General features: G+C 54.0%; 7 protein-coding genes across 7 annotated transcripts in view; 4 read left to right on the top strand and 3 right to left on the bottom strand.

Annotated features, from left to right (window-relative positions):
- Positions 1 to 1,868, bottom strand: part of MONBRDRAFT_39162 (uncharacterized protein) — a gene marked incomplete at both ends in the record, with an annotated part of 50,297 nt that extends 48,429 nt beyond the window's left edge. Inside the window, 3 exons of the mRNA XM_001750406.1 lie at positions 478 to 589; positions 1,215 to 1,376; positions 1,818 to 1,868. Coding sequence (XP_001750458.1) covers positions 478 to 589; positions 1,215 to 1,376; positions 1,818 to 1,868 — 325 coding nt within the window. The remainder of the gene's footprint in view (positions 1 to 477; positions 590 to 1,214; positions 1,377 to 1,817) is intronic.
- Positions 1,847 to 3,636, top strand: MONBRDRAFT_39161 (uncharacterized protein). The gene is made up of 6 exons (XM_001750441.1): positions 1,847 to 1,871; positions 2,012 to 2,115; positions 2,203 to 2,294; positions 2,396 to 2,485; positions 2,603 to 2,819; positions 2,945 to 3,636. Exons 1-6 carry the CDS (start codon positions 1,867 to 1,869, stop codon positions 3,583 to 3,585), a joined length of 1,149 nt encoding a protein of 382 aa, XP_001750493.1. The 5' UTR covers positions 1,847 to 1,866; the 3' UTR covers positions 3,586 to 3,636.
- Positions 3,637 to 3,905: 269 nt separating this feature from the next.
- On the bottom strand, positions 3,906 to 5,491 carry MONBRDRAFT_29961 (uncharacterized protein; the record flags this gene model as incomplete). Its single annotated transcript, XM_001750405.1, has 7 exons — positions 3,906 to 4,139; positions 4,228 to 4,263; positions 4,393 to 4,721; positions 4,835 to 4,868; positions 4,996 to 5,052; positions 5,169 to 5,237; positions 5,267 to 5,491. 7 exons carry the CDS (start codon positions 5,489 to 5,491, stop codon positions 3,906 to 3,908), a joined length of 984 nt encoding a protein of 327 aa, XP_001750457.1.
- Positions 5,492 to 5,848: 357 nt separating this feature from the next.
- MONBRDRAFT_29960 (uncharacterized protein) lies at positions 5,849 to 6,548 on the top strand (the record flags this gene model as incomplete). Its single annotated transcript, XM_001750440.1, has 4 exons — positions 5,849 to 6,034; positions 6,104 to 6,175; positions 6,245 to 6,308; positions 6,391 to 6,548. The coding sequence occupies 4 exons, from the start codon at positions 5,849 to 5,851 to the stop codon at positions 6,546 to 6,548; spliced, it is 480 nt and encodes a 159-aa protein (XP_001750492.1).
- A 10,186-nt stretch (positions 6,549 to 16,734) lies between these two features.
- MONBRDRAFT_29958 (uncharacterized protein) lies at positions 16,735 to 17,585 on the top strand (the record flags this gene model as incomplete). The annotated part of the gene is made up of 3 exons (XM_001750439.1): positions 16,735 to 16,896; positions 16,992 to 17,060; positions 17,142 to 17,585. The coding sequence occupies 3 exons, from the start codon at positions 16,735 to 16,737 to the stop codon at positions 17,583 to 17,585; spliced, it is 675 nt and encodes a 224-aa protein (XP_001750491.1).
- A 640-nt stretch (positions 17,586 to 18,225) lies between these two features.
- Positions 18,226 to 23,380, bottom strand: MONBRDRAFT_29957 (uncharacterized protein; the record flags this gene model as incomplete). The annotated part of the gene is made up of 20 exons (XM_001750404.1): positions 18,226 to 18,294; positions 18,399 to 18,467; positions 18,593 to 18,912; positions 19,039 to 19,126; positions 19,216 to 19,316; positions 19,443 to 19,563; positions 19,659 to 19,751; positions 19,837 to 20,019; positions 20,156 to 20,486; positions 20,586 to 20,667; positions 20,786 to 20,861; positions 20,974 to 21,055; positions 21,145 to 21,409; positions 21,525 to 21,648; positions 21,729 to 21,851; positions 21,924 to 22,019; positions 22,121 to 22,177; positions 22,302 to 22,367; positions 22,450 to 22,483; positions 23,280 to 23,380. The coding sequence occupies 20 exons, from the start codon at positions 23,378 to 23,380 to the stop codon at positions 18,226 to 18,228; spliced, it is 2,481 nt and encodes an 826-aa protein (XP_001750456.1).
- Positions 23,381 to 23,589: 209 nt separating this feature from the next.
- MONBRDRAFT_34569 (uncharacterized protein) lies at positions 23,590 to 27,208 on the top strand. The gene is made up of 14 exons (XM_001750438.1): positions 23,590 to 23,623; positions 23,766 to 23,805; positions 23,920 to 24,045; positions 24,147 to 24,272; positions 24,363 to 24,424; positions 24,502 to 24,624; positions 24,735 to 24,834; positions 24,923 to 25,053; positions 25,186 to 25,230; positions 25,323 to 25,592; positions 25,669 to 26,064; positions 26,193 to 26,270; positions 26,377 to 26,797; positions 26,910 to 27,208. The coding sequence occupies exons 2-14, from the start codon at positions 23,766 to 23,768 to the stop codon at positions 27,002 to 27,004; spliced, it is 2,013 nt and encodes a 670-aa protein (XP_001750490.1). The 5' UTR covers positions 23,590 to 23,623; the 3' UTR covers positions 27,005 to 27,208.
- The last annotated feature ends 767 nt before the right edge of the window (positions 27,209 to 27,975 follow it).

Below are 27,975 nucleotides of genomic sequence, written 5' to 3'. Positions count from 1 at the left end.
GAGAGAGAGAGAGAGAGAGAGAGAGAGAGAGAGGAGAGAGAGAGAGAGGAGAGAGAGAGAGAGAGAGAGAGAGAGAGAGAGAGAGAGAGAGAGAGACAGAGACAGAGAGAGAGAGAGAGACAGAGAGAGAGAGAGAGAGAGAGACAGAGACAGAGAGAGAGAGAGAGACAGAGAGTAAGTGTGTGTGTGTGTGTGTGTGTGTGTGTGATGCATGCACTCCTTTATTCTGTCTCTCAAGCTCTGGATGTTAATGTGCCCGTCCCAAGGTCTCAGTCAGTCAGTCAGTCTCTGGTTGTTGTCTCACAAAGACAGAGGATTGATGTGTATCTGTCTGTGCCTGCGCGAGGTCTGGCTTGCATGCTCCAGTTTGTCTCGAAAGGGGTAAGCGGCCTTTGATGCTCGGTTCATGGGCGGCACCGACAGGGAACGGGAATTTAAGAAAAGGCCGCCAGGGCGACTGCAGGAACAGACATTGACCAGGCGCGGTAACACAGACACGAGAAACAGTAACCGCGTTCCAGTCCCCTCGTGATGTGACGGTGAAGGTGACGATGAGTTTGGCCAGAGTTCCCGAGCCAACCGCAGCGTTCTGTAGGAAGAAAAGGGAAAACAACAACAACAGCAATAACGACGACGACGACGACGGGAAAAGGTCCTTGTGGGGGCGACTGGCATGCACTGCACGCGAGTTTGCCCAACCACTCGACCAGCCTCCGAGCAAGTTGCTCAGCACAGCTTTTTTCACAAAGTCAAAGCAGGCGACCTCTACTCTGCGGCCTCCCCGGCCTCATCTTGGGCATCAGCTTGGGCCTCGGCCAGCGTGGGTGCCACAAAGGGCTCCTCCCATTCACCTACAGCCAAGCCCCAACAAAACAACAGCGGTCAGACCAACTCAGACCGAGGCACGACAATGCTGAGGTTGATCGTATCCTACCGTCGTCTTTGCGAAAGACAATGTGGATCAAAACGGGCTCGACAATGTTCTCCCGCGCCGAGATCTGATAGTGCTTAAAAGTCTACCACACGAACCATTTGTTGTTGTCAGGAAATAGAGTGCCGAGACGACTGGCAACAGCGACGCCAAGTAGCAAAGCCACTGATCTCCAAGGAAAAAAGAAAAAAAGAAAAAAAGAAAAGAGCAGGCAACGGCGCAAAACCAAAACAGACACTCGTGCATTTGGCATGGGGCAACAGCAACCGTGTACAGGGCTTACGTGGTCGGCATCGAGGCGTTGACCTTGGTACACGAGTGAGACGTGGTCACTGTCCTTCTGAAGCAGGTCTGCAATCACATCGATGGAGCGCTGGATCTTGTCCGTCTCGCTGGGCTCCAGGAAAACGGTTTGCTTGTCGCGCTTGCAGGCCAGAAACAGCAACTACAGCAGCACAGTCCACATCCACAGCCATACCCACACCCAGCACCCGATCAAGAGTGAGCGCGCATCGAAGCGGAGCATGGCATGAGCAGCCAGCGAGCCCGCGAGCCAGTGCCTCACGAACAAGCGTTCAAACAGCACCAGCACAACCACAAAAGAACAAACGCCAGTTGACAACCTGACACCAACAAACAAGTTCCTCAAAAACCACAAGCCAACCGGTGACAGGTCATGCCAGTAGCCCTGCCCAGTGCATCCAGTGACGCTGCCCTTTTACCGCCGCCGCCGCCAGAGAGAGAGAGAGAGAGAGAGAGGAGACGAACCATCGTTTCGGGTGATTTTTGAAATAACCCGAACAACAGCTGTTGCTTCACAACGATCCAGTAACCGATGCCAGGTTGAGTTGGGTGAAAATAGTCGATGAGAACTGTTGTATTTTACTGTTGTGCTCTGGCTCCCCCGCCGGTCGTCGTCGATCGACACGAGCGTCATGAAGTCGGTGGACTGCTGCTCGTTGGGCAGCGAGGGCGCCTGCCAGTCTGTGGGGTGTGGGCGTTGAGCGGGGAGGGCATGGGGCTGTACTGGATCTCTATCGAGGGGTTTGCGTCGTTATTCATGGCATGTGTGTGGGGTAGTGTCGTTCGCGAGATTCAAAAGCTCAACGAGCGAGAGCTGAGCCAAGGCGGTGCTGGCAAGTCTTGGCACGACGTGTACGCCGATAGTGCCTACATTTATATTGGTGCGTGGTCGTGGGCCCTGTCCAAGCTTGCGATGGGTCGTGGAAGCCTGATTGGGCCGTGCCTGTTTCTTTCGCTGGACGATGTAGGCGGGTTGGATTATCGCTTCACCGAGGGGGATGTCTTGAGCGTCTTCTCCCAGTACGGCGAGCCCACCGACATTAACCTTGTCCGCGACAAGGTTTGTGCGACCACAAAAGTGTTGCTTTGGAACAGGGTCGACGCTGAGGCTGCCAGTTCCTGTTGGGCCGGTCAAGCTCACCAGATGGGTCGGTTGTGCAGGACTCGGGCAAATCAAAGGGGTTTTGCTTCTTGGCCTATGAAGACCAGCGCAGTACCATCTTAGCAGTGGACAACTTCAATGGTGTCAAGGTTTGAAAGGCTCCACCTCTACTTGTGCCTTGGCGCTGCCGTGTGGTGTGGTGTGGTGTGGTGTGGTGTGGTGTGAGCTTGACACCCAATGGCGTACCCATCTCTCTCAACCAATAGCTTGCTGGGCGCACGATTCGGGTGGACCACTGCGGCGAGTACGAGGCACCTGAGATGCGTCTGCAACGGCGCAAGGAGCGCGGCCTCAACGTCACTGAAGAAGATGAGAGTGGTTTGGTCGATGCCAAGGGCAAACTCTTGTCAGCTCTTATGGGCGAGACCCCTGATGATGAGGACCAACCTTCTAATGACGGTTACGAACTCATTGCCGAGCCAGGTAGGATCGTCGTTAGTGGGCCTGGTGGGCCCGATATTGGTTGAGGTGCTGGGCGGGTTGGCGTGTTCTTGCAGGGTTGATCGACCATGGCTTCTCATCACTATGGTGTGGGTCAATGCTCGTAGAAGGTGATTCGACGCACCGAAAAAAAGACAAAAAGAAGCACAAGAAGCACAAAAAACACAAACGACATCACAGCGACCGCGACGCGGACAGACACGAAGGAGAGAAGGATGAGGACGACAAAGTTGAGGCAAGCGGGGAGCCACGCGACGATAGTGGCCCTCGCTCCGCAATCACAAGCTCTGAGGTCACTGCTACAATAGAGCATTCAGGTGGCCATGGGCATCGCAGTCCCGATCATCCCGCTGCCGCAGCAGACGCCGATGCGCAGCGCCAGCAGAGTAACCTTGAGGGGGACAGCGAACGCCGCCATGCCGACAATCGGCGGGATGTCTATCGTCGGCGTGAGGATCGTGATGACCGGAGTCGACCACGCGAGGACTACGACGACCGCCATGGTGACCGTCGACGAAATGTTTATTCCCGGCGCGACGACCGTGATGGCGACCGCCGGCGCGACGATCGTGATGGCGACCACCGGCGCGACGACCGTGATGGTGACCGCCGGCGCGACGACCGTGATGGTGACCGCCGACGCGATCTCTACCGTCGGCGAGATGATCGCAATGATGATCGTAGGCGGGACGTGTATCGTCGGCGCGACGATCGCGATGATCGCAATCATGATAGGAGGCACCGGTGATAGCAGGATTGGTCAGAGCATTGTTGATGGATTTTTAAAATCAGAGGTGATAAAAAGGAACATCTCCATCGTGTGCATCTTATCGAAGACATTGACTGAGTCTGACACATCACGAGACAAGCCATAAAAAGCATAAGCGGACCTTGGGTCCCAGAGCCGCACGGCGACCAAACGAACGATTGACGAAGCAACAAGGCGAGATTGAAAGAACATTAATAAAAAAGAGGAAAAGGGCGTGCCCTCGAAAGACCATGGAAAGGTTACACGTCGAAATGGGCTGAGGCGAAGCAAAACGCGGGACAGCAGGGGGCAGTGGTGCACTACAGCTTTGTCGGGTCTGAGCTTGCGGTGGCCGCGTCGCTTTCTGTGGGTGTAGCGGAGACCTCGGTGGGTGCGGTGGACGGCTGATCAAAGAGCTGGATGTCTTCCTCCTCTTCCAGCTGATGAAAATAGTCAAAAATACTGTCTAGCATACGCCGTGCGTCCAAGGTCTGCTCGGTAATGGCCTGGGCTGCTGCCATGGTGTCTGCCTTGCGCTTAACCTTATCCCAATGCTATATGTGTGCCGGCGAGTGAGGTGAGGGTCCGGTCAGTCTCGAGTGCCGCGGGCTACAGAGGCAGGTTAAGAGCAGGCTAGCCTACCTCAAGGCATGCTGAGCGCTCGCCCAGGGCCTTGAGCTAAGAGGATTGCACAAAGTGGCACGGTGAGCAAAAATTGCATGGCCAAGAAAGAAAGGACAAATGATGAGCGAGCTGGAATTGATGGGCCCAATGTGCAATGCGTGCCTCAGCCAAGCCACCCCGGACATCCTCCAGGGACTGAAGAAGCACCTCCCATTCGTCATCACACTTGGCCTGTATACGGTACATGCAAGGGGCACAGCTTGATGAGCTGAAACGGCGGCGACTCTTCTGGCAAATATGCCACCGGGTCAGCGAGGCAATTGTCATCGTATCAAGGCTTGCCTTGAGACCATCATCTCCATCCATGGCAGCAGTGCAATGGAGCTCGATGAGAGCATCCACGCGCCAGGTGATATCCCGCAGCGTGGCAAACATGTCTTGGGCTTCGGGCGACCAGGGCGTGGGTGCTTGTGCGTTTGTCTGTGAGCCGGAAGTTGAGGGCGAATTGAGACCTGATCGGGCACAACCGAGCCACAAAATGCAACGTGAGGAGCCAGCCTGGCGCAGTTGGGGTTTGGACAAGCTGCAGGGCCAGCCATGGGAAGATGTTGCAACGCGAACACACCTCCACGCACGACCGGGCTCGGGTCGGTCAGGGCCTGCGTCAGAACCACATCGGGGGAGAGGGGAAGAAACATGGGTCAAGCAAACACATTGTATGAGCACAAGTGTTGGGCCGGTAGCCGCTTGGTTTCAAGCATGAACGCTGATAACGCGGGGACGCACGCTAAAGTCGCGGCTCGACTCGAAGAGCTGGTTCAGCGCCGCTTTGGCGCGAGGGTCCTACCCAGGAAAAAAAAAAAAAAGCAGAGGACGGACCGCCACGAGCAACTGAGAGCTTGAGGGACGGACATCTGCTCAAGCATGTACGGGCAAGTAGTTTAGCAAATGCAACATACCGTATCGGCAATGGCCTTGAGCTTGTCCACGACCCGGTGAATCTGGTCGGCCACCTCCATGCTCGCGGTCTTGAAATGGAGAAGAAAAAAAAAAATACACAGAGAGAGTGTGTGAGAGAGAGAGAAAGGGAGAGGGAGAGGGACAGTTTGAGAGAGAGTTTGAGAGAGAGTTTGAGGCAGAGAGAGAGTTTGAGAGTTTGAGAGAGAGTGAGAGTTTGAGAGTTTGAGAGTTTGAGAGAGAGAGAGAGTTTGAGAGAGAGAGAGAGAGAGAGAGAGAGAGAGAGAGAGAGACGTACGGAGAGAGGAGCGGTTGGGGGTGACATAACCTTGTGGTGTTTTCAAGGCGTTTCAAAAGAATCCACGATACGAGTGGCATTCATTTCAGACGAGAGAGCGCCCTCATCACCCTCATCACCCTCATCCTCGTGGTTCAGGGGGCGCTTGCCGGCCCAAGATGGCCAAGATGACCGTTTGGGTGTAGCAAACTCGTGGTGCACCGTGTCAAGTCCACCGTGTTCAACATGAGTCGGCGGCGCGAGGGTGGCCCGCCGAGTAAGCGAGCGCGGTCTTGCGCCACAAGGGGCCAGTCTGTGTCGACCGAGGCCGGGGCCACCGTCGAAGAGGCTGAGCTTCGGGTTGGCAAGACAGCCGACCTGGGCCGTCGCGAGCTGCACGCGATCATGCAGCTGTTGGACAAAAACATGTCAGCCCTGTATCGGGCCAGCACCTGGGGCTGGTCTCCGACCCGCAAGCGAGAAGAACTGGTCCTTCCTGGCATGTGCATCGCCCGCGTCATGGACAGCACTGCCCCAGGCCAGCTGGCGGGCTTCTGCACCTATCTGATTGACGACGAGGACGGTGATCAGGTCAGACGTGGGCCCTTTTGCTCCATCAAAATCGTGCACCCATGTCACTGGGCCCTTGTGCTATGGCAGGTGCTGTACTGCTACGAGCTCCAAGTAGCTGCCACGGCGCGCGGCCTCGGCCTTGGTCGACGTCTTTTGCAGGTAAGTCATCCCTCCCGGATCAACTCTGTTCAAGCCACACACACTCTGACCGCCGACCCTTGGTTGTAGCACATGATGTCTGTGGCACGCGCGACGCCAGGCGTACGATTTCTTATGCTCACCACGTTTCAAGGTGAGGAGGGGTCGTTGCTCGCCAGTTGTTGACCCCCCCCCCACCAAGCCCCCTCACACTCTGCCTGACTACATGGCTGTAGCCAATCCCAGCCGAGGTTTTTTCGAGCGATGTGGCCTCGCCATTGCGCCCTCTTCTCCCGACGACGCCGATTATCTCATCATGCGCTGCCCCATCACCCCGACGGTTGCCGCCACCCATGATACCCCCGGTCACAGCCCAGCGCCGCAGTCACAGTAAACGAACCAAGTCAACGTAAAAAAAATATATTAAAGGAGCGTGGCATATCTCTGAAAAGGTTGTGACTTCTCTTCCGACAAATCATCGCGATACACACAGTTGTCCAGAACGGCTGTTTTGTACAAATGTTTTGATTCTGAGCAGTTGATGAGGGCCAGCGTAACGTTCAAAATGACAACAACTCACATGTCAACAACTTACACTTAACTCCTTGCGCGGGCTCGGAACCTGTTGGCGGGGTATCTCAGAACACTCGACACACTTGAAGTCACGAAAATGCATGCGACCTCCCTTCTAGCACGATCTACCCAGCCATGGTGCCTCAAGAAGGACATGGCATTGTGCTTGCGATGAGCTATGTATGGCACAGCCATTCAGAGTGTTACAGAGCACGCCAACTCAAAGGCCCTCTTGCCATGGCGAGACTGTCAGAACTACTGGCGTGCTGATGCGCCTTGTCTGTGCCAATCAAGGAGACTCGACATGACAGCTGTGGATTTTTGGCTCAAAGCTGTATTGAGCAGTCGGCTGCCAGTCAGTCAATCAAGAGCTATAAACACCGTAATTCTGGCCGGGACCTGCGCCACACGCCATGTCCAAGTTTGACCGCGTGCATTGCGAGGTTGATCTCGTCCTGCGTTAGTAGATAGCGCCGACACTGGTGCTCTCATTCTCAGACCCATCGGCATGGAGCTCATTGGGCCTCGTGATTGCGTCTGGCTGGCTGAATTCTGAACGGCATGCCGAGCCTTCTCAGGGTCCAACCTAATCCGGTATGTGTTTCGCTCCGCTTCCAAAAACAGCTGCCTTTGAAGATGCTATTTCTTACCCGATTCATCCTTGATGTTTTGCGTGCGTAGATGCACCGTGTGTGCTCGAGCCGAAGGGGCCACACAACACTTTGAACTGACTGTGGCATTATGTCGATGTTTAGCTTGACGCAAGGCTGATACCACTCATCGACTTCGACTTCGACGAGCCCACTGTGGACAATGAGCGGAACCGGGCCGAGCTCTGGTACAGCCTTGAAGACAATGGCTGTGGTTGGAGCCGTAACGCCCTGAAATCCCAGTGGCCAATTGACATGTGAGAACAAATTCATCATCTCTGCTCAATTCACCGGCATTGCTAGCATAAGTTAGGCCAGGACAATCCTGCCAGTATTTCGCAGTCCCAAGAAAGACCAATGTACGATACCAGAGCACAACATTATTGAGTCGGTAAACCCCTGTACTTCGCCCACGGCTGCTCAAGCGCAAGTACATCCATTCTCGAGCTACATTCCAGCCAATATGGCAGCCAGTGTTCTCTATGTGCGCCCCTTCGAGGCACCATCGCAGGGAAATAGCTTTGAACATCCACAAGGGCCGTTGGTGGTGCCTGAGTACACCATCACTTTGGCCCGCATTGACTGCGGCTCGAGCCTCTCCTCTTTTGCTCCGCAAGCTTTGCTCGCTTTGCCTGCCCGCGTGTGACACGAGGTGTCACGGGCTGGTGATGATCTTGATGGGTGTGTGGCGTGAGATTGGGCGTTTCTAATGTCGAATTGCCTGCGGGCGGGGTAAGCTGCACCAGAAGAGGTGTAGAAGCATGGCAAAGTGAGTTTATTCAAGCATCAACCGATGGTGATTCTAATTCAAGTAGCAACGATGGCACGATTTATGATTCGAACCCACTTTGCGTCGAACGTGCGCCAATGTATTCGCTCGAAATGCCACTTCTTTTCGATAATCTTGTCGTGCAGCTTTAAGCGCAGCAGCCGTCCTTGCCACAGCTGCACTTGACTGTGTCGCATCACCTTGGGGATCATTTCTCCGCTCCTCAGCTGAGGCTTGACGTTGACGACAGCGCTTTGCTCGAAGGGTGCGGGTGCCTCTGCTGGGAGGACGCTGCAGGGCGCGCTTTGCATTGGGTGGTGTTCCGCTCGAGGCCTGGCTTCGAGCTAGAGTCATTCACAACACACGTTCATATCTGTGAGAGCTCGCACCTGTGCCTGCATTCCAAATACATTACTTCGAATTCTCAGCAAGGTGCTTACGGCTAGCAAACGCATCCTGCCCAGTCACAGTTGCACTTTGTGCCATGTACAACCGACTGCCGTTGTGCAAAAAAAAAAATACATGAGTCTTTGAGCAGACCATCAAATTAGCTTCGAAATGAACAAAACGTGCTTCACACCGGCACGTACGATATCAGCTCATGCCGCGAAGGCAAGGCACTAATGCCAAAGTCGACCTGACAGGACGTAGATCGAGCTCTGTTCACTGTCAATGCGTGCAAAAGCTGCTGGGCAAAGAAGATGGTATACATGCCGCAATCTGTGCTGTTTGGCTGCTGTGGAAGAGGCGTGACGGGCCAGACTCGAAGACGCGCAGCGGCGCTTTTCAGCTCATCCCTGACATTGAGGGCGCGACAAATTTCGCGAATTTGACTGGACACGTGGACAAAAATAAATGAGACCGACCCGTAAGCATGACGTTCAGCACAAGCTACTTCACCCTTGAGCACACCCATGCATGCGCACCTGCAGATGACTTCGGCAGCGGTAGCAGCGCTAGCTGTTAAGGATTCGAAAGAGTTGAATAAGTAAATGACTGGCTGCCGAAGACTATTTCAAGCAAAGAAAGATGAATCAAGCAAATGAATAATCACATCACCACGTCTGATAAGCCCATCAGCATTGCACCATCATACTCGAGCTCAACCACGTTCCCTTCCATGTACTTGGGCGGAGAGCTATGTGAAATGAGACGGAGCGTCGAATGATCATGAGAGGCTTGATATTCAAAGCACACGTTATGAGTTACACATCAGATCCAAACCCATGCAGAGAAAGTGAGGGCCATGCAGTCTGAAAGACCTGCAAGCATGGCGAGGTCGCCGATGTGCTAGACGTACAAGGTGGCGTGGGCGCCGGGCTGCATGGTTGCCTTAGGCAAGGATGGGGTTGAGTCTCGTGTGATGGCTCGTGGCAGATTGATAAGACAAAGTGTCCAATGACTAAGTTCAAACAGCCAAGGCGAATCCAAATGATTGGGGCAGGTGTAGAGGCGCATCCAATCAAAGCAAACCCACCCTTCGTGACACATGGGAAACAACAGACACTGCTTGTCAATCGAAACGTTTTTTTCCATCAGCCTTGACAGCTTTGCGCGTGTGTTGCACTATTTTTTCAACGCATATTGAGTCGCAATCGCTCCAACGACCCAAGTCTCCAACGCAAGGACCATCGGCCACACTGAGCGCACGCACAGCAGAACACCGGGTTGCGCAAACAACTGCTCTGCCGTAAGTGGTCGAAGCGCATCGCTCCTTGAACGTTTGTTTGGTTTTTAACTTACTCTCTTGAAGGCTTCAGAGGCATCACTGTTCAGGAGCGCGATTTGGTCAGTACAAGCTGTCCGGGGGAGCAAGGCCTTGAAGTAGAACTCGAGTTCAAAGTTGACAAGAGTATCAGTCAGCTGGCGAATTGGGTTAGAGAGGCTACAACGCAAAAATAATTAGGCATCACCAGTGCGGTTCAACAGAAGATGACCAGCAAACCACAAGGTCTTAGGGTGAGTGCACTCACATGGCTTCACTTTCGTTGGCGTGCAATAGTGGTGAAAATTGCCAGTCGATGCCATTGGAGAGCAAGACGACGCTTTGGCGTGCAGATGAGGGTTTATTTCGTGAGGCTGTGGGATTTTGAAACCCTATACAATCACTGGCCACTGCTGGCGAGGGCACGAGTATTGGCTCTTGAGCGCTAAGAGAGCTCGATCTATCAGCAGGGGTGTATAGTGTCGAGCCCTGGGGGCTGCAAAGCGTAGCAGGGCTGGTGGGCGATGTTGACTCCATGCAAGCTGCGGATGTTGTCGCCGGGTTCAAGGTGCCATCTGTTTGCCTCATGCTCTCAGTAATCACATCACTCTGGACAGCCGTATCGTGGTGGGTATGTTTGAAGGCCACTGAGGGCTGGCGCGAGCTATTGACAACCTTGCTCAAATTGTAATAGCCATCTACAAAATGCCATTTGCAATTTGAAGTGCGTGATTACCAGTTCGTGTCATACGCATGGTGCACCAGGCAAGTTCAAAAGACTCGGCACGATTCAAGAAAACGGACGCATGAAAAGCTTTGTTGTTCGGATACGCGAAGCCGGACGGAACAAGTGCACAAATCACTCACGCCTCAAAAGGTCCTTTTCGCGCTTAAGAATGTAGTGCATGCGTCCAAAGGCGTCTGTGGCTGCGGGCACTTGGCCCTGCTGTTCGGCAAAGTCAACCATAGCATCAAACATGGCCAAGAGATCCACCAGCAACGTGCGTGTTGCTGTAAGCGAGATCTTGGGCCGCCTCGATCCGAGGTCCGCGAGCGGCCTTGGTTTGGCTCGCACAGCCACGGCTGCCCCAATTCTCGTCGGACTCTGAAAAACTTTGCACAGCACACCTTCAATGTGCTTGCATGTTCGGGCAGTCTGCTTGCCACAATGTTGATGCCATGCAAATGAAGGGCACGTACAGGACTTGATTCCGTGAGGCGAAGCTTGGACTATGTAAGGATCGGCATGTGGATCACTGGCAGATTGGACCTCAAAGGAGTCTTCTTCAAGCAACCGAATACTGCCATTGCCATAGACATAGGCCCTTTCGAATGCACGAGCTGATGTAGGAATCCCATCGAGAGGTCGTCCCCTTGGCCTGTTCTGTTTGAATTTTTACCGTGATCTCCTCAATGTCTTGCTGGAGATGGTAAATTGCGTCGTCGAGGCGCATTACATCTCGTTGGCGGCTCGACTGCGACCAATCCCACCATGACAATTTGTGCGTGAGCCATTTTCCTATAGGTGTTGTTTGCCAGCCATTGGTTTGCCAGCCATTGGATGTGCCAATCTGGGTACACTTACCTTGGCACGACTGTGGAAACTCTCCACGCTATGGCACAACCCAGTTACGATTAAAGATCACAGCCGTGAGGTAGGCGCGTTGTGCCATAAGTTCGGCAGAAGCAGGCTGAACCCGGCTCACCAACGGATCAAGACCGTTGGCACAACATACTAATTGTTTGTGCTACTATAGCCCTGACGACAATATGAGGCCCACATGGTCTAATCGGAGCAAAATGCGCACCCGCCTTCCTCGATGAGCCGATCGTGCAAAATGACTGCGTGCGGCCGAGACCAGAGGGAGATACTCACTTGCTCGCTGTGATAGTTGGTATTAAAGTACGACCAGAAATACTCTACGGGACACGATTTTGACTTGAAGGTGGTGGTGACTCCTCCGTACTTCTCACTGGCGTAGTTATAAAGACTCTTAAATTCAGCCTCGGTGTTGGCGAGGGTCATGTCCTTGAGTGCGGCAAACAAGCCCTCGGGTGCCTTGGGACCCAGTCGGCGATGCCAGGCTTGAAAGACGTGAAACTGGCAATAAAAGCACGCAATTTCTTTGCTGCCGCGCTCCTTACTGAGCAAATCAAAGGCGTCGGTGCAACCATTGATTAGCTTCCTGTCCATGTCCGTAAGCACAAAGGCCGGCAACGGCACTTCAGGGTTAAAGCGCCAGAGCACCTCAACAAATCGTGCGACTGCTGAAGCTGATAGGCCATTGATAAAGGCGTGGCCAATGACAACGCCCCGTCCGGTATTGGGCTCCTCTGTCAAAATCGAGACCTAGGCCGAGTAACGTGAGGTGTGAGAAAAAGAAATGAATTTCAAACAGCCTTCAATAGCGCTGAGCAAACGACTACGCGCCTAACCAGCTCATGAGAGTACCGAGTCATTCCGTGTGTTCCATCCATGTAAATGATGCTGTCCTTTGTAATCAGCTGCTTCATCCAATATCGATGGAGTGGTGACTGTATCACCATCAATTCAAACCCACCCTTGAGAGCCATGCCATCCGCTGAAGGACGCGGTGTCTGAACTGTACAAGCAAACAGACAAATACGAGAAACATGCTTGATAAGCTTGCTTAATAAGCTAGATAAACCAAGACCCAGTGCTTGGCAGACTCGAAAGCTCGGGAGTGACTTTTGTGCGTGTGGGGTGCTTGAAAAGGCGATACGCACGGCGGCGGCCGGCATACACGCAAACGTACGGTTATCGCTGAGTTCTTTGAAGGTTTGACAGTCATGATCGCGCTGCGCATACTGCAACGCATAAAATAAGGAAGATTCAAAAGAAATTCCTGTGAGCATGAGCCAGGAGACGTCATGGCAGTTCCACGTAGCTTGACTGTGTTCCCTTGCGCGTGATACAGACCAGTATGCTACACTCCGTGGGATCGCCTGATAAGCTCTCCGTCACTAGCTGTTGCACAGAAGTGTGATCTTGTGTGGCACGCCGCCCGGCAGTGTCGCGCAAGGAGTGATTGTTGACATCCTTGGCAGAGACAATAAAATCTCGTGAATTCTCCGGGACTTGTGCCCTGATAATACGCCTGATGTAGATGCTTGGCACACCCATAGATGACAAATGTGCAATCTCTGATTTGGCCCAGTGGCTGAGGGAAATATTGTGCATGTAGGACTTGTGAGTGTGCTCATCAAAAATCTCCAGCTACACCATCAAGTCAGAACGGCGTATGAGCGATTTCTGTTTGCAGGATTGAAATTTGCAAGCCGGGACCAACCTCAAAGGAGCCATCATCCAGCTCCTGCTGCCACATGTACGCATAGCAGACCACTTTCTGAGATTCTTCTTGTTCCAAAACGCAATCAGGTTCGTCCTCATGCCTTTGGTGGTCAGCAAATGCTTGCTCACTCATCGCCGAGTCATGCTGCCCGTGACGTGAATCAATGTCCAAGTTTGCATGCAGGCTGCTGTTGCCCGCTTCCTGTTCCTGACTCTGCGCTACACGCTGCTGTTCTACACGACGCTTTTCGGGTGGGGGAAGCCCGGCCGAGCAGTGATAGTAGTTGCCTCGACGATCAAAGCGACATGCAGAGGAGTTGGAGTACATCTGGATAAAGTCTTTCAGCTCCTCATGCGTATCAAACCGAATCTGATCGATCTGCAGCTCGACCTGGTGTGCTTCTCGCACGTGTCTGACCCAGTCTCGCCGAGACCGAAAGCGCGCTTGACAATTCGGTAGACAAGTCTCCTGTGGGTCAAACACAAGGCAATCGCCGGCACCCAGCTTTTGACACACGATTGAGTTGGCCTATTTTCATCAAAAATCCCACCCAAGAAAGGACAGTCCGTGTGTCATGAGCATCAGTGCATCAGCAGAGGGGAAGCACAAGGGCGGCTTGCTTCCTGAGACAGATAGCTTAACATTGCGCTCTACCTTTGAAGTTGAAGGCCTTGCGGTGTCTGTATCACTGATAGTTGCCCCGGTATTGCTCTGTAGAAATGTGTTTTCGGTTGCTACAGGGTCGAGATTTACCTCTACAGGCTTGGGGTTTGCTATGGGCTTGTCTCTAGCCGGCTTTGGGCGGTATGGCACTAGGGGAGGTTTGTAAGGCGTGCACTTTGCGCGCGATTTGTGCTTACGCAGGGCCGCCGAGTTCTTGAAGCAGCCAAAGCACTGGAGGCACTGCTTGCACGACTCGTAAACTTTGCCAAAAGCTGCTACGCCGCCGTCCATGCAATCGTGCGCGGTAGCGCAATGCGTAGCAAAGGGGGCGGCAGATCTTGCAAACCACTCGAAAGTGCAGTCTTCCTCTCCACACAGCATCGTGCTCGCACTTGGGAAGCAGTCTGACAGCCGCTTGCCCCGGTGATGTTGCTCAATGTGCGTTCGCGCTGCGCCGGAATCAGACACCGACCTCCCACAATCTTTGCACTCCACTTTGCTGCCACTTGATATCTTGCTTGAATGCGAAGTCGAGGTGATGGCATTTTGCTCCTGCGCTGCGGCGGTGTCTTTGCTGCTCAGATCAACAGGCTCGGAAGCCACCAAATGCTTTGCCGTTTTGCCAGTGTGAATCCGGTCAAGTGGTACTGCCAGTGCAGAGGCTGGGGGAGGTCCGATTGCCTGAGAAAGAGTAGAAAACAAGACGCCCTTCTGGTCCCGAGACTCGTCACCATGTTTGGTGGTGACTGCTGATGCCTTGACCGCCAATTGAGACGATTTGCCTTGCGCATTGCTCGGTGCACTCATGGTGCACAGGGGAGCTGTCAAGAATGTGCTGCAACCTCCTTTGCAGAAGTGATTGGGAGCAAAGTGCCTAGATGAAGGCCATCAGTGCAATATTGGTGAGGAACTGATGTAGATTGGATAAATTCGCAGGCCGGACTGCTTGCTACCGCGTGCGCTGGTTTTGAAATCCACTCGATGATCACGCACCTGTTGCAGTAGATAGGTGTCAACGAAACCTCTCAACGCTACGAGTACTCTGTGCCGCCGTACACCTCGTGTGGTGCTGAGACCACGGGACCGAAGGGAAGGAGTACACCGACTGCGTCGTCTCGTAGATCAAGGCCGCGCAGCGGAAAAAAAAGTTTGGACCAAGTCTGCGCGCGTCGTCCAGCGAACCAAGAGCACACAAGTCTGGCTGCGCCGCCTTCCAAGCTAAGCCTGCACACGTCTGGATCGCGCCGTTTAGCACAGCGAGCCGCACGAGGTAAAAAATGCCGTGCGGGGACGGACGGAGACGATGAAGGGTCAAATGTCATCATTTTTGTTTTCACTTCGACAGCATTTCTCCATAGTTTTCGGCGAATTTCCAGCCTTTTTGGCGCGCTCATTTGTGTATTCGGGCGCTATCTCGGTACTTAGATGCCAGACAGACATGAGACCCGGCTCAAACGATGCGTTGAGTAACGCTCTATCGAACGACGGGCGCATCGGCACTGCTACCGTCGTCCAAGCGATAAATATGAAAGACAACGAGAACGGTTTAATTTTTTTGGAAACAACCAAGCACAAGTTGGATTCACCGTCGCGGGAAGCCGCGTTTCCCGTGTGACATGCGTCAAACCAAAGCCAAGCAGTAAGCTTAAAGTCAAAGCTAAGCGTGACATTCGCCGAGCGTAAAGCCAGTAAGCTTGATGAAGGTCCAAAGCCGAAATTTAAAGAGTTGTACCCAAGCAATAACATTAAGCTTAAACAGTGGTGTAACGGCTCACTGTGGGGTTTGGCATCTCATGGCTGCCTGCGATAGCCCGCTTGTACAGGGTGAATGGAAAGGGGTGCACGAGGAAGACCACAACGGAGAGGAGCTCTTTTTGACATTCAATTGATAGCTGAGGCGTGCACGGCATGCTGGAATGATGGCCGATTCCCCCGTTGCTCACGACAGGGCAGGACAATCGGGGCTCAAAAAAGCCTCGGAAAAAGCTTGCAAAAAGACGAAGGAGAAACGACTAGCCTAGAACCTGTGCCAGGGATGGTCTGGGAATCTACTGAGGGGGTCGTCGCGAGCAGGGAGCGGGGCGGAAGCCGACGAACGGCGGTTCGTGAGGGGAGATACACGGGCTGAAGCGGGCAGGAGGGGAAAATGCTGCTCCACAAAGGGAGCAAGTCACAAGTAACGGCATTCAAGCTTGACGCATAACGGTCATGGAGAAATGTCAGATTTTAACCCATTAAATCCTGGAGAAAGTCACACCTAGAGAAACTCATTGATTAGCCGCTCTCATATTAAAGTTTAGAGGGGTAAAAACAATTAAGGAGCCTGCACGATATACTCAGCTATTACGCCTTATTTCGAACGTACGACCCTTCGGACTGCAGCCGAAAGCTCTACCCCTGAGCTAAGACTCCCATTGGTTGAATCCGCCAAGTGAAAAGTTTACATATCACTTAAACTTTATCTGACAATGACTTTGGAATGACTTTCAAAGGTGCGTGCATGTATGCATGTTGTGGCGCCAGGTTGCGCATGATGGCTTTGGGGTCTTGAACAACCTGCGCAAGCGAGAGTGCAAGCTCTTGTCGCACAGCGACCGAAGCAATTGCACTGTAGCCGGTGCATTCCAAGCACCGAGAGGCAGGTCGGGTGGGCTGGCTGGTAGTGGTGGGGCCAAGGAGCCGCCGCGACAGGGGTTTGCAACGAGCCGCGTGCCGAGTATTTCCCGCTTGGCCAACCCGTCGGAAGCACCGAGTCTCTCCGCCCGCGCCCCCGTCTTCTTGTTTTGCACCGGCAAAGGTCGTCCTGTCGAGCTTCTTGCCAGGTCCTTGCACCCGTCGTCCATCCCCATCGAGTCGGCAGGCTACTGGGCGCTTCGTGAGGAAGCTCGAGGCCGCGACCAATCACCATGCCACACCGGGATGACACCGTCAAGCGCCGGCGCTACACCATCGAGGAGGAGGTGGATGAAAAGGATCGCACCATCGTGCTCTTTGGCATCCCCGCCGTATCAAGGGGCGTCAGCATGTGCCTCCTCATTGCCTACATCATCACCATGATTTTGGCCTTTGTACGCCCCGCACCCAGGAGCACCAGCGCCTTCATATGAAGATTACGTTCCTTATCGTTCCCTGACCCTTCTTTTGCTCTTGAATTCATTTGTAGATCCTGCTCATTGTGGCCTTGGCCTTGCCAAGCTGGATCGAGGGTACGGAGAACGGCGTTGACCGCGAGGTGAGCCCATCGCCTTGCTGGCACCTCGTCGCCCCTGCCCAAGCGTGTGGGCAATCACTCATCCAAAGCGACTCAAAATAGATTGGACTCTTCTCACAAACAGAAAATGGCAATGAACTGGATGACACACGCCTGTGGGACAGTCCCAGCAGCCTGCTCGAGGGCTCCGGCGCTTTGTTTGTCATTGGCATGATTGCCCTGGCCCTGGCCATTCTATTGGCCCTTTTTGCAGCTTGCTTGATCAGCGGCTGGCTCGTCCTCAGTGCCAAGCTGTGCAACGTTTTTGCTAACTTTCTCTTCATCATTGCGGTTCTTCTCCTGGCGCTGGGCCTGGAGGACTTGGATGACACCTGCCCCAGCGGTACCAGCTTCCAGTGTGGCCTCAACTGCACCGACCCTCGCGACAGCTTTGAACCTTTTATTCTCTGCGCCCCCTACACCATTGGCGCCGCCATCCACGTCATGGGTGCCGCTCTAATCATTCTCTTCCTGGCTTCATGCTGCGGCTTCTGGGTTCGCGGCTAAGTCCTGCCAGCGCCCATACCCATTTTGCTTTTGATGCCTTGCGAACAAGCTCGCTCGCTCATCGAATAACAACCCTCCAAGGGTGTCTTGATCAGTTTTTGTTTTTATTTTCGCCAAGGGCCGCCTATATTTTTGGCGGCAGCGTGCCCTGGAGGGTGCTGCATGCTTGCAGGGCTGGCCTGGCTCGTAGCTCGTCATGGGCTACCGGCATCCGAGTGTGTTTTTAGTGTTGAATTTCGTCATCTGCTCTCCGCCCTTTCGCCCTTTCCTTTCAACAAGAGGCAGCGGTCGTTTCGCGGCCATCGCGATCTGTTTGGCGTTGTGTAATGAATGCTGATGATAAAAATTAATGATGATGATATGTGACGCGACTTTTTCAGTTGAGTGTCTTTTGGACTGAAAGAACTTTATTATTGATTTGTGTGCACTGCACCAACATGTCAGGCATCTCAAAGAAAAAGGCGGCGGGTAAAAAGTCGCGCCCGTTCCTAGATGCATGGGGATTGAAGATATAAAAAGAAAGCAGAAGCAGACAGCCGCGGCGGCTCGAGCGTCGCGTGAAATACAAGAACACCATCTTAATGGATACATCAACGCAAAGCACAAAGGGATCAGACAGGCATCCATGCAACGGATGCCATTACGAGGGGGTCGGGGCCGGGGCAGGCTCCTCGCCGGTCCTTTGGCCTGCAAAGGACATAAAGTACACCTACAAGAACCAGAACCGAGTGTGTGATGAGCCACAGGTTCACCAAAAAACGAAGATACAACTCATCTGTGCAAAGGATGAACGCAAAAAGAAGAAGCACAAACCTGCGTGGCACCACCCGACTGAACTGAGGCAAAGTAGACCTTGTCTCGCCGAGCGCATAAAAATCGCAGCTATCCCACGTATTAAAAGCATCGAAAAAATTGAGGGTTAGACCCAAACCAGAGCGCCGCAAGCCCCGAGCGCCAAAAGCTCACGGCGCAGGGGCCTCGGGCAGCTCGCAAAGTGACAGACTCACCCGGAGGGCGCGCCGGTGCTTGAATACGCCGAGCAGGTCTCCGTTGAGGGTGGAGCGGATCTCAATTGCCTTGCTGGTCCAGGCCATGACATATTCCGGCACCACAAAGGCCACCGAGGTGGGCAACGTATCCCAGTCCGTTTCAAAGTCCTCGGTCACATCGCCAAAGGCATCCACAACCACGCCCTCCCGGTTGTATAGCAGGCGGTATTCGTCGCCAACAAAGAAGATGGCGTGTGGCATCAGCCCCTCCTTCGGGGCCGGCGAGGGGACGTGCAGATGGATGATGGATCCCGAAGCCATGTCAATCCGATGAAAGCCTGCCATACGTGCCACACACTCGAGTGTCAGTCTACTCGTTCATCACATTTCGCGAAACGAGACGAGACCACGACGACAGCAAGGCAAGCCAACAAGCTCTTCGGAAAAAAAGCATTGGGACGCACCAAGGCGTGACGCGTAGATCAGCCGGATGTCATCTTCAGTCGACACACTCATATTCACCATGAGCGGTGGGCTGGGAACGGTGAATTCCTAAAGAGTCCACACAACGGTGCAATCAGCAAGCATCCATGTGCTGGTTGGCAAGCTGCTTGGCAGGGCCGTCATAAAGCCGTACGCACATTGTACAGTTTGAAGGCGTTGTAGGGGTGTGGGGCCCACAGTAGCACATAGATCTTGGCAGGCGTGGCTGCAACCAAAAAGCGAAGCCGATCATAGCGCACTGGAACAAAGAAAGAGGCCGCACAAAAAAGAAAAAAAAAAAAAAGAGAAAGAAAAATGGTCGATGTCAGTTCGGGCACTGCAAGAGGAGCAACAAGAACAACAAGTTGCCGATCAAACTTCGGACCGAGCTTGAAGTGAGTGACGTTCATCAAGTCGAGAACGGGGTCGAAAAGGCCCGTTTTTGGCAGCTTGCGAGTCTCTCCCAAGACTTGGGCCTTGAAATGGATCAGGTTGTACACGCGCAACTGTGGCCGACATCACATGTCAGGATCAGAACATGATAGGTTCTTCTCCACCACTCAACAAACTTCCAACGAGCACACAGCAACGGCGCACAGACCTTATTCTTCTTCCCAGAAATGCACACGAGTCCGTTGATGGATTCCATGACCTCGATCTGGCGGAACATGCGGCGAGAAATCAACGGAAACACCTAAGAGGAAAGACAAACGTTAGCGATGAGTGTGGCGCCTCGGACGGATGCCGAGTCAAACTCCCAAGGTACCGCAACTACAGACCCGGCCGTTGCCAGAGCGGTCCATCAGATTGAGGCCTGCTTTGCTGCCGACAATGAGATTCTCGCCCCAAAATGCAGCGCATGTGATCTCGTTGGTGAATTGCTTGCGGAACTTGCGGATATCCGGGGCGCCCAGCGCCTCATCGGATACCGGCTCTATGATCGCGCTGTCGTGCACGTGGTCCTGAAGAACGCATGATGCACATGATCGATGAGCACAAGGGCAAGAGGCAAAGTGCAAATGGGTTGAGCTCCGGATGATGGAGGAAAAAAAAAAAAGCCAAACTCTTGCCCCCACAAGCATAAACGAAAGCACATACGGCAGGTAAACGACTGGTGGCAAGGCGCCTGAGTGTGGCGGCAGGCAAAGCCTCGCGAGCGGCGGCATCTAGCATACTGGACACGCGCGAGCTGGACTGCTGAGGCTGAGCTTCCTGGTCCCGTTCATCGACAGTCTCTTCGGAATCCTCGTCATGGGCGAGCTTGGACGTGCGGCGGTTAGGGACTGGACCGGCCAAACCCATGTCAGAGTTCCGCGAACTTTTAGAGCTTTTGCGCATACTGTGCTTGCGTCGAAAACTGTCAAATAGCTCCGTATTCACTGTGGTTGGTAGCTCGAGCCCCGCGGTGGTGTGGTGACTCGAGAGTGATCTAAGAGTCGCGGGCATGATGGACGCGGGCAAAGGTGGCATCAAGTTAGCACGGGGTGACTGCGACACAGGTTGGGCTTGAGCAGAGCGCCAAACTCACGCGTTGAGGGGCCAGTCGGCCACATCGTCATGTACCAGCTCGGGCTGCTCCTCGTGCTCCTGCTCCTCGCCATTAGCCGTTCCTAAAGTCGGCAAGAAAGTGCGCCGCCAGGGCAATACGCGTGGCGTGACATGATGCCTGCGCAATCCAAAAAGTCCACGCCAGCAGCAGGACCAAGGCCCGCCCCTGTTTGCACTCACGCTGCATGACTTTCTGTGCAAAGGTACAGCATGCTGCACGCTGCTTGCGCAAATCCACGCTCTTGAGCCAAGCATGCTGCCAACGAAACATGATCATGTGAGCAGAGGGACAGAAGCCACGGCCGACAAGACGGAATGGAAGATCCGATATAAAACAAAACAAAGTAACGGCCCACGCGCAGTCTTACCTCGAGTAAGCGCTTGGAGGTGGGGCGTTGCTCATAATCTTTAATGAGACAGGTAGCAACAAAGTCTTGAAAGGCGTCGCTCCTAAAGCAATGTCCGGGACAAGAGGTCAGGCCGGGCGTGGCTAGACAGAGCGAGGGTCGGGAAAAACAAGGCAACACGACGTGACCGACCAGGCAGCGGGCTTGAGCGTGGGGCTGGGGTTGCGGGGAATTAGGAACAGGGCTCGCATAGGGTGAAGATCTGAGAGAGGGGGTTCGGTCTCGGCCATTTCGATCGCGGTAATACCAAGTGACCAGATGTCGGAGCGCTGATCATAGGTGGCGTCCATTTGCTGGTCACAGGCGATGACCTCGGGAGCCATCCAGTATGGTGTTCCGATGTAGGTGTGGCGAGCTTCATTTTTGCTCTTCATCTCCGCAGATACGCCAAAGTCCACTGTAGCAACGGGTCACGAGGCGACAGCGCAAGGGGGGAAACCAAAGGTGAAGGTTGCGCTCGCCGGAGCCAAGCAAATTCAAGTATAGCGTGCGTGCGGGCCTGCGACACACACCGAGTTTGATGCCTCCGTCATGCGTGATGAGAATATTTTGGCCCTTGACATCACGGTGAATGACCAAATTCTTGTGCAAATAGCGGAGCGCTGTTGTCGTTTCGTGGAGAAAATAGGCGAGAAGCTGACCGGGGTCCAGCACATACGAGTGAGCAGAGAGAAGACATGATGTCGGGCTGAGCAAGGTGGACAGGGTGAACGCACGGGTTCAGGAAGCTGCTTTGGCAGGACGGATTGGGCCAAGTCGATGACCGAGCCACCCTCACAGAGTTCCATGCATAGCCACAGCTTCGGGTGTGGAATGCGTTCGTTTGAGTTTGTGTCGGGCTGTGTAACAGCAAGGCGTGAGCTTTGCGTCGATGAGGACAAGGGAACCTTGGCAGTGGTACTGTCACGTACAGGAGCGAGAAAAGCGCCGTAGAAGGTGGTGATGTTTTCATGGGAGCCAAACTTGCGGAGAATGTTAACCTCGACTTTAATTTCATCCTCTTCATCCTAGTGATGCACAGGCAAGCACGGGACGATGCATCGGGTTGAGGATATGAGGTCGGCAGCCGATACCTGTTTTTATGCCTTTGCTGCAGAAGCAAACGTACCTCAATGAGATCCATGACCTTGATGGCCGCAATCTGCTGGGTTTTGGCATGCTTGGCCTGATTTCAGCACACAAAGGGGCAGGCAGGGAGACACGGACGGACACACACGGCACCACACAAGTGTAGGTGAGGTATGCTTCATGATCAGGCTGAAACAGGGAAAGAGCGGCGAGAAACCTACGCGGTAGACTTCACCGTAGGTCCCGGTGCCAATCACTTCCATTAGCTGGAAGAGGTCATTGGGCGGCTGCACAACACGAGACAAGTGAGCAAGGCCAGTGTGACGAGCAATGGGCGGGTGAAGAGAGCGGGTGACGTGAAATACGGACGGGAAGATCGCGCAGATTGTCGAATTTGGCCATGCTGAAGAGTTGGAGGAATCACGGGCATCGAGTGGGCAAGAGGAGCGGCAAAAAAATGGCCGCAAGGGAAGGAGCAACACGGCAGCGGAAAGGAAAGGTGGCCGTTAGCACAAGGAGGCAACAGCCTCGCTTAGTTTTGGTTTGGGGTCATGCGTAGCTGCTAGTTTTCAAAGCAACAGCAAAGATCGGGTCGTGAGCGCTGCCCCAGGCATCTCGGGGAAGACAAGTGCGGACGGACCATGGTTCATGCATGGACGCAGGATTGGAGAAAAAAAGGACCCAGCGCTGCGGACGCTTGCAACTAAGGGTCAGAACTTCTAGAAAAAGAAGAAGCGCACAGATTCAGAACCAGGATGAGCAAGCCAAGGAAGACAGGAAGGAGTGCGCACGTTGCAAGATCAGCCGCCGTGCTGCATCGCGCTCGCAGCGGAAGGATAGCGCAAAGCATCTGTGGCCGCCTGCTCAGATGATGCATGGCAGCGACAGGGAGGAAGCACAAAGACAATGTAATGACAAAGGCAGCTTTGCGTGGCTCAGGCAGCCACCGCACCGCCCTGCCTCCCTGGCGATGGCATCGACCGCGCGTTGCCATCGAGTTCTTGGAGCGGTGGCAGCATGCGGTGCGGAACCGCTCACCACCCATCATCCAGGACACAAGGAGAGACCAACGGACTACATCTTCTCGTCTTTTCCCCTGGACATCAAGTCCTTATCCACGTCAATGCAGAGATGCCATCGGTACAGCGCCACAGCTCCGATCACCGCCATAGGTAGGCGCGCTGCCATTTCTCACTCACCGATCACAGAGAGAGAGAGAAAAGAGAGAGAGAGAGAGAGAGAGAGAGAGAGAGAGAGAGAGAGAGAGAAAAAGTGGGCGGAGCGGCAATGTTATTCTCATCATTACATCTTTAAAGTTAAATGACGCTCCTGCTCGTCGTCATGCGGCGTTTGTCTGACAATGACTCAGTTATAGTAGAATATATTCCAGTTGATGCAGTTTCTACTAGGATGTAAGGTATCAGCATGAATAAATTAGATTGAGTTTGTGTAGCAAAATAAAGAGCTTTTGACGAATGTTAAGAATTTTAATTTTCCTGCGAGGGGCATCGCGGTTGCGCGCGCCGTCCCGTTGGTAGATGAGGTATCCAGTGGTCCGTGTTCGTGCGGCTCGGGGTGGCCAGGGTTGTAGGACAGAGTCGGGTGGGGTGGGGAGCTGGTCATGGGTATCCAACGGCATATCCGCGCGCGCGAGGGCTGATCTGCGGCTGTTTTGGTTGTGGCAGATGGAGGATTTGGCAAGCGCGGACTTTGATCCCCAGCAATGTGCGTAGGCCATGAGGATGGTGGGCGAGAGAGATGTAGCACGGGTCCTGTCCTGGCTGCAAGGCCTTAGAACAAGTCTTGGCAATGCTCACGGGGCGCGTCTTGGCTTTGCAGGGCTGGACAACTTTTGCGCCACCCCCGATGTGACCTTGGAGGTGATGCAGAACAAGGTGGCTGAATTCAAGGCGCAAATCGACCAGAATGGCATGCAGCTCCGTGAAAACGTTTTTCGACACCACGGTGCGGACCCACGGATGCCATTGTTTATCCCGGGCCCTGTCACTCTTCTTCTGCATCTGTGGCGCTTGACGATGCGTGCTTTTGGTGGGCCACCACAACAGGCACCTACATTTCCACGGCCAAGGAAATCTCGGCACTGGAAGCACAGCTCCATCAGGTCGAGCACTTGCTTCAGGTGCAGGAGAACAAGGTCCGCGACCTCGAGGAGGTCCTTGAAACGGGCATTGGTACGTGTCTCGTCAAGCAGTCCCCCCTTCCCTCCATCACGCCGTGTGACGCCGTCTGCATTGTCCTGCTCATATCGGTGCTCCGCTTAGTTCCGGGGCACGACGTGAAGGATGAATTGGAATGGACCATCCACGATGTCGATGGCCTCGATGTGCGTCATGCTGACGGAACAGGTTGAGCTTTTGAGCGACTCGGGTGTCCCAGCTCATGCCACGCATTGCTGTGCAGCGTTTGCAGACCGAACTGGAAAACGATTCGCTGCTCCACCAGGGCACGCTCACGCTCTGGGAGCTCGGAATGCAAATGGTTCAGGCTCCCGTCATGCTCTTCCTCTATCATCACCTCTTTGTGGTTCGTATGCGTGTGCCATGTCGGGTGCGCGCCCGTGTACGTGGCCCCACGTGGAAACACTCACTGGCACACCGTCATGCAACACGTTGGCCTTCTTCGACACATCTCAGCTGGCACAATTCAGTGATGATGAAGAAGGCCGACCGCTGCAACTGCTCGAGGCCACCCCGACTAGCCAGTTTGCAGTACAAGACTTGCCAGACGACGACGGTCTGTACCGGGCCTTTTGACACATGAGCCCTCAGGCCTTTTGTCCTGCTCAGCATCGATATCTGTTCGCCCAATCCCCGATACACAGAACTGGTCAACGCTATCCTGCTAGAGGCCAACGACCGCTACATCTTGGTGGCCGAGGCCCCAGCTCAGAAGAACACCTGGCTGCGCTTTCTGCGCCGTGTGGCACTCGCCAAGGCACACGGCGACGACCACGTTGACCTCGAGGCAGGTTAACCTCGGTCATTGACTGGCGCGGCAACATATGTGTTTCGCCTGCAAGCCACAGCCCTTCCTTTTCGAAAACGTCTCTCATCTTGACTGCTACGGGGTAAAACATGCGTGCAGCTTCTCGACGAAGGCGAAGAAGAGCCGGTCAAGACCAAATTGGATGTTCGTGCTGGCGCTTTTACTTGCGCAGCTGCCCAAGCCTACGTGATATCGACTTTTCTGACCAATGTTCCGCTATGTCCGACGCGCTCTAGGCCTGGCTCGTGGATGCACCAGATGATCTCGATGTCTTCATTGCGCAGCGACGCTTCCAAGAGGCCGTTGATCTGGTCGACAGTGCCCACGCAGCGCTGGCCCCTCTGGTCAACCACATGGAAGAGGCCGAACAGCTGGCGCTGGAGGTGGACGAGCGCATCGGTCTGCTGGCCCAGGTTTTGGGCGACGAGATTACACAAGCCGCCATGCGCCCCGCGGTTGTCCGGACCACCGTCTTCCTTATGCTCCGACTCAATCGCGAGGATGACGTGAGTCTGCCCCCTCCCCCGCCATGCCATGTTGCTGCCGGTGATACCTCATGTGTGTACCTGTTGGAATCTGCAGGCCCGTCGAAAATATCTTCGCTATTGGTCCAACGAGATTACCCGTCAAATGCGGTGCATACCCCGGCGCAACATGCAGCCAGTTTGCGTGGTGCACCTGTTTATTCACTGGTTTGCTGCCGGGGCCTACTCTTCTCGTAGAAATCTCAAGGTGGAGGGCTCGACCAACTTGTTTATCGAAAAGCTGTCTTCAACGTTCTTCTCCATTCTCTCGGCCACCTGCCAAGAGTTTCCCGAACTCTTTGGGAACTGCGCCATGTCCATCCATGCTCACTGGCTCAAGCATGAAGTGGTGGCCTTTGCCGCCGTCTTTATTCGCCAGGTCATGGATGCGGCCAACAACACCCTGACGGATATTGCTGCAGCCACAGATGTGGTGCTTCAGCATTTGGACCGGGTATGACTCTCGACCGCCTCGAATCGGTGCTCGCTTGCTGGATGGCAATTGGAACATGAGCTGACCACGGTATCCCACTGTCCTCTCCGTGCTCCCTCTCTCTCTCTCCTTTTTTTTTCTTAATGTAGTTGCGCCAGCAAGGCTTGGACATGTCATTTTGGTTTTTCCACCAGATTTTTGAGCCCCTGCAGCAGGCGGTGACCAAAGTGAGTCCCGCTTCCCTTTTGGCTACCTGCGAGAGGGCAGGATGTCAAGACAGGCTGATGGTCCAATCTGATTGGACTCTGCTTTGCCATCATCGACGATGCATAGGACGGACAAGCACGCATCTCTGAAACGGCCGTGTCGCTGGTGGATGCGCGAGAGTGGACGGCCATGGAGTTTTCGGGTCGAGCGGCGCGCAAGCAATTTTTGGACACCATGGCTGCGGCAGACATTGAGCATGCAGAAGACTATCTCGAAGGCATGAGCACGCCACTGTTGGAGGCTTCACAGCAATTTGCACGCGAAGTGAACGAGTTTACCGTCTGCGCTTGTCAGACGGTGCATCCACAGCTTTTGCGCACGTACTGCGATGTATTGCGAAAGATGTTTTTGGTCATGGCCAAGGGGTACGCCCAGGCCCATGAGACCGCAACCCCTGGCGAGCAGGAGATTTTGCGCTTGAACATCCATTTTGTTGTCGATGTTGTCTTTCTCAAGTGCACGGAAAAGCTGAAGGCTGCCTTTCAGGGTAAGTCTTGGAGCACTCTGGCTGGGGGCTGGAGGATGACTGGGGCTATTGGGAGAACCCGGTCCATGTCCAAACTGATGTAATGTGTACGTGCGGGTCATGTCCTCTGTAGGCCCCTTGCCCGTCTTGCCCGAGGTACAACGACAGCTGGCCAAGATTGTGAGTCGGCTCGGTCAAGCATCTCCCGAAGACGTCTCGCACATCTAGGCCGACGTCGACGCCGACGCCTTTTGGCGGTTTCTGAGCTCCTGATGGGTGGGTTGCCTTGAAGGGTATTGTGAAAGACACACGTTCTTGAATCGTGAGCAAGTTTGAAGTAAAGTGTAACGTGTATCACACTTGTCTTTTCAAGCACACGTCGTGTGTGCTGACAACCCCCACTCCTTGCCGCATAATTTTAAAAGTATTTTACATTATCCTCCTCTGCAGATTCCCCGTTTCAAGCTGATGGAAGGGATCTGAAATACTTTTGCCTTCATTTCTCTCTCTTGTTGTTGTTGTTGATGTTCACATGTCAGAGAGAGAAAGAGAGAGAGAGAGAGAGAGAGAGAGAGAGAGAGAGAAAAGGTAACACACGTACAACCGTGAAAAAAAAAAAAAATTAAACGGCAGCGCGGGTGCGACGGTGACGGACTGCAGCTGGTAAGTCTGGATGTGGGTGTTGGGACGTGATGCTGGCGGGGTTGTCAACGGGGGGCTTTGCTGCTTGGCGTTTGCTATGCCCTTTGAGGGCGACCTTGTTTTTTTTTTTTTTTTAATGTGTGTGTGTGTGTGTGTGTTGTTTATTCTCTCGAGGAAAGACGCCAGCCAGGCACCCTTTCGGGCTGCACGGGTCGGTCGGGGTTTGCTGGCATTTGTGCGGGTGTTATGGATGGGAACTGGTGGCTGGTGGGCTTGCAGGTCCCTGGGGACATGTGTGGGAATAGTGGGTTCAGAGCGTGTTTGAGGGGTTGATGGTGGCATGATGATTTGGAACGGCCTGGGCCGGATCAAACACAAGGCTCATGGTGGCCCGTTGGCTTGGCTGGCTCTAGACTATTCTGCTGTTGATCGGTGGATGTGGATGACGTTGGCCGAGGCGACAATTCAACACGACGTATGTCCATGGTTTTGGTCACCGCACATCACTTGACGGCCAATCCTCTTTGGCTGCAGGATCCCGCACCGGGTGACAAACG

The sequence above is a fragment of the Monosiga brevicollis genome, genomic scaffold (assembly GCF_000002865.3).
Source record: "Monosiga brevicollis MX1 MONBRscaffold_41 genomic scaffold, whole genome shotgun sequence".
Taxonomy (NCBI): domain Eukaryota; class Choanoflagellata; order Craspedida; family Salpingoecidae; genus Monosiga; species Monosiga brevicollis.
Note: the sequence above shows the minus strand (reverse complement) of the source record. Positions and strands in the feature narration are given on the sequence as shown.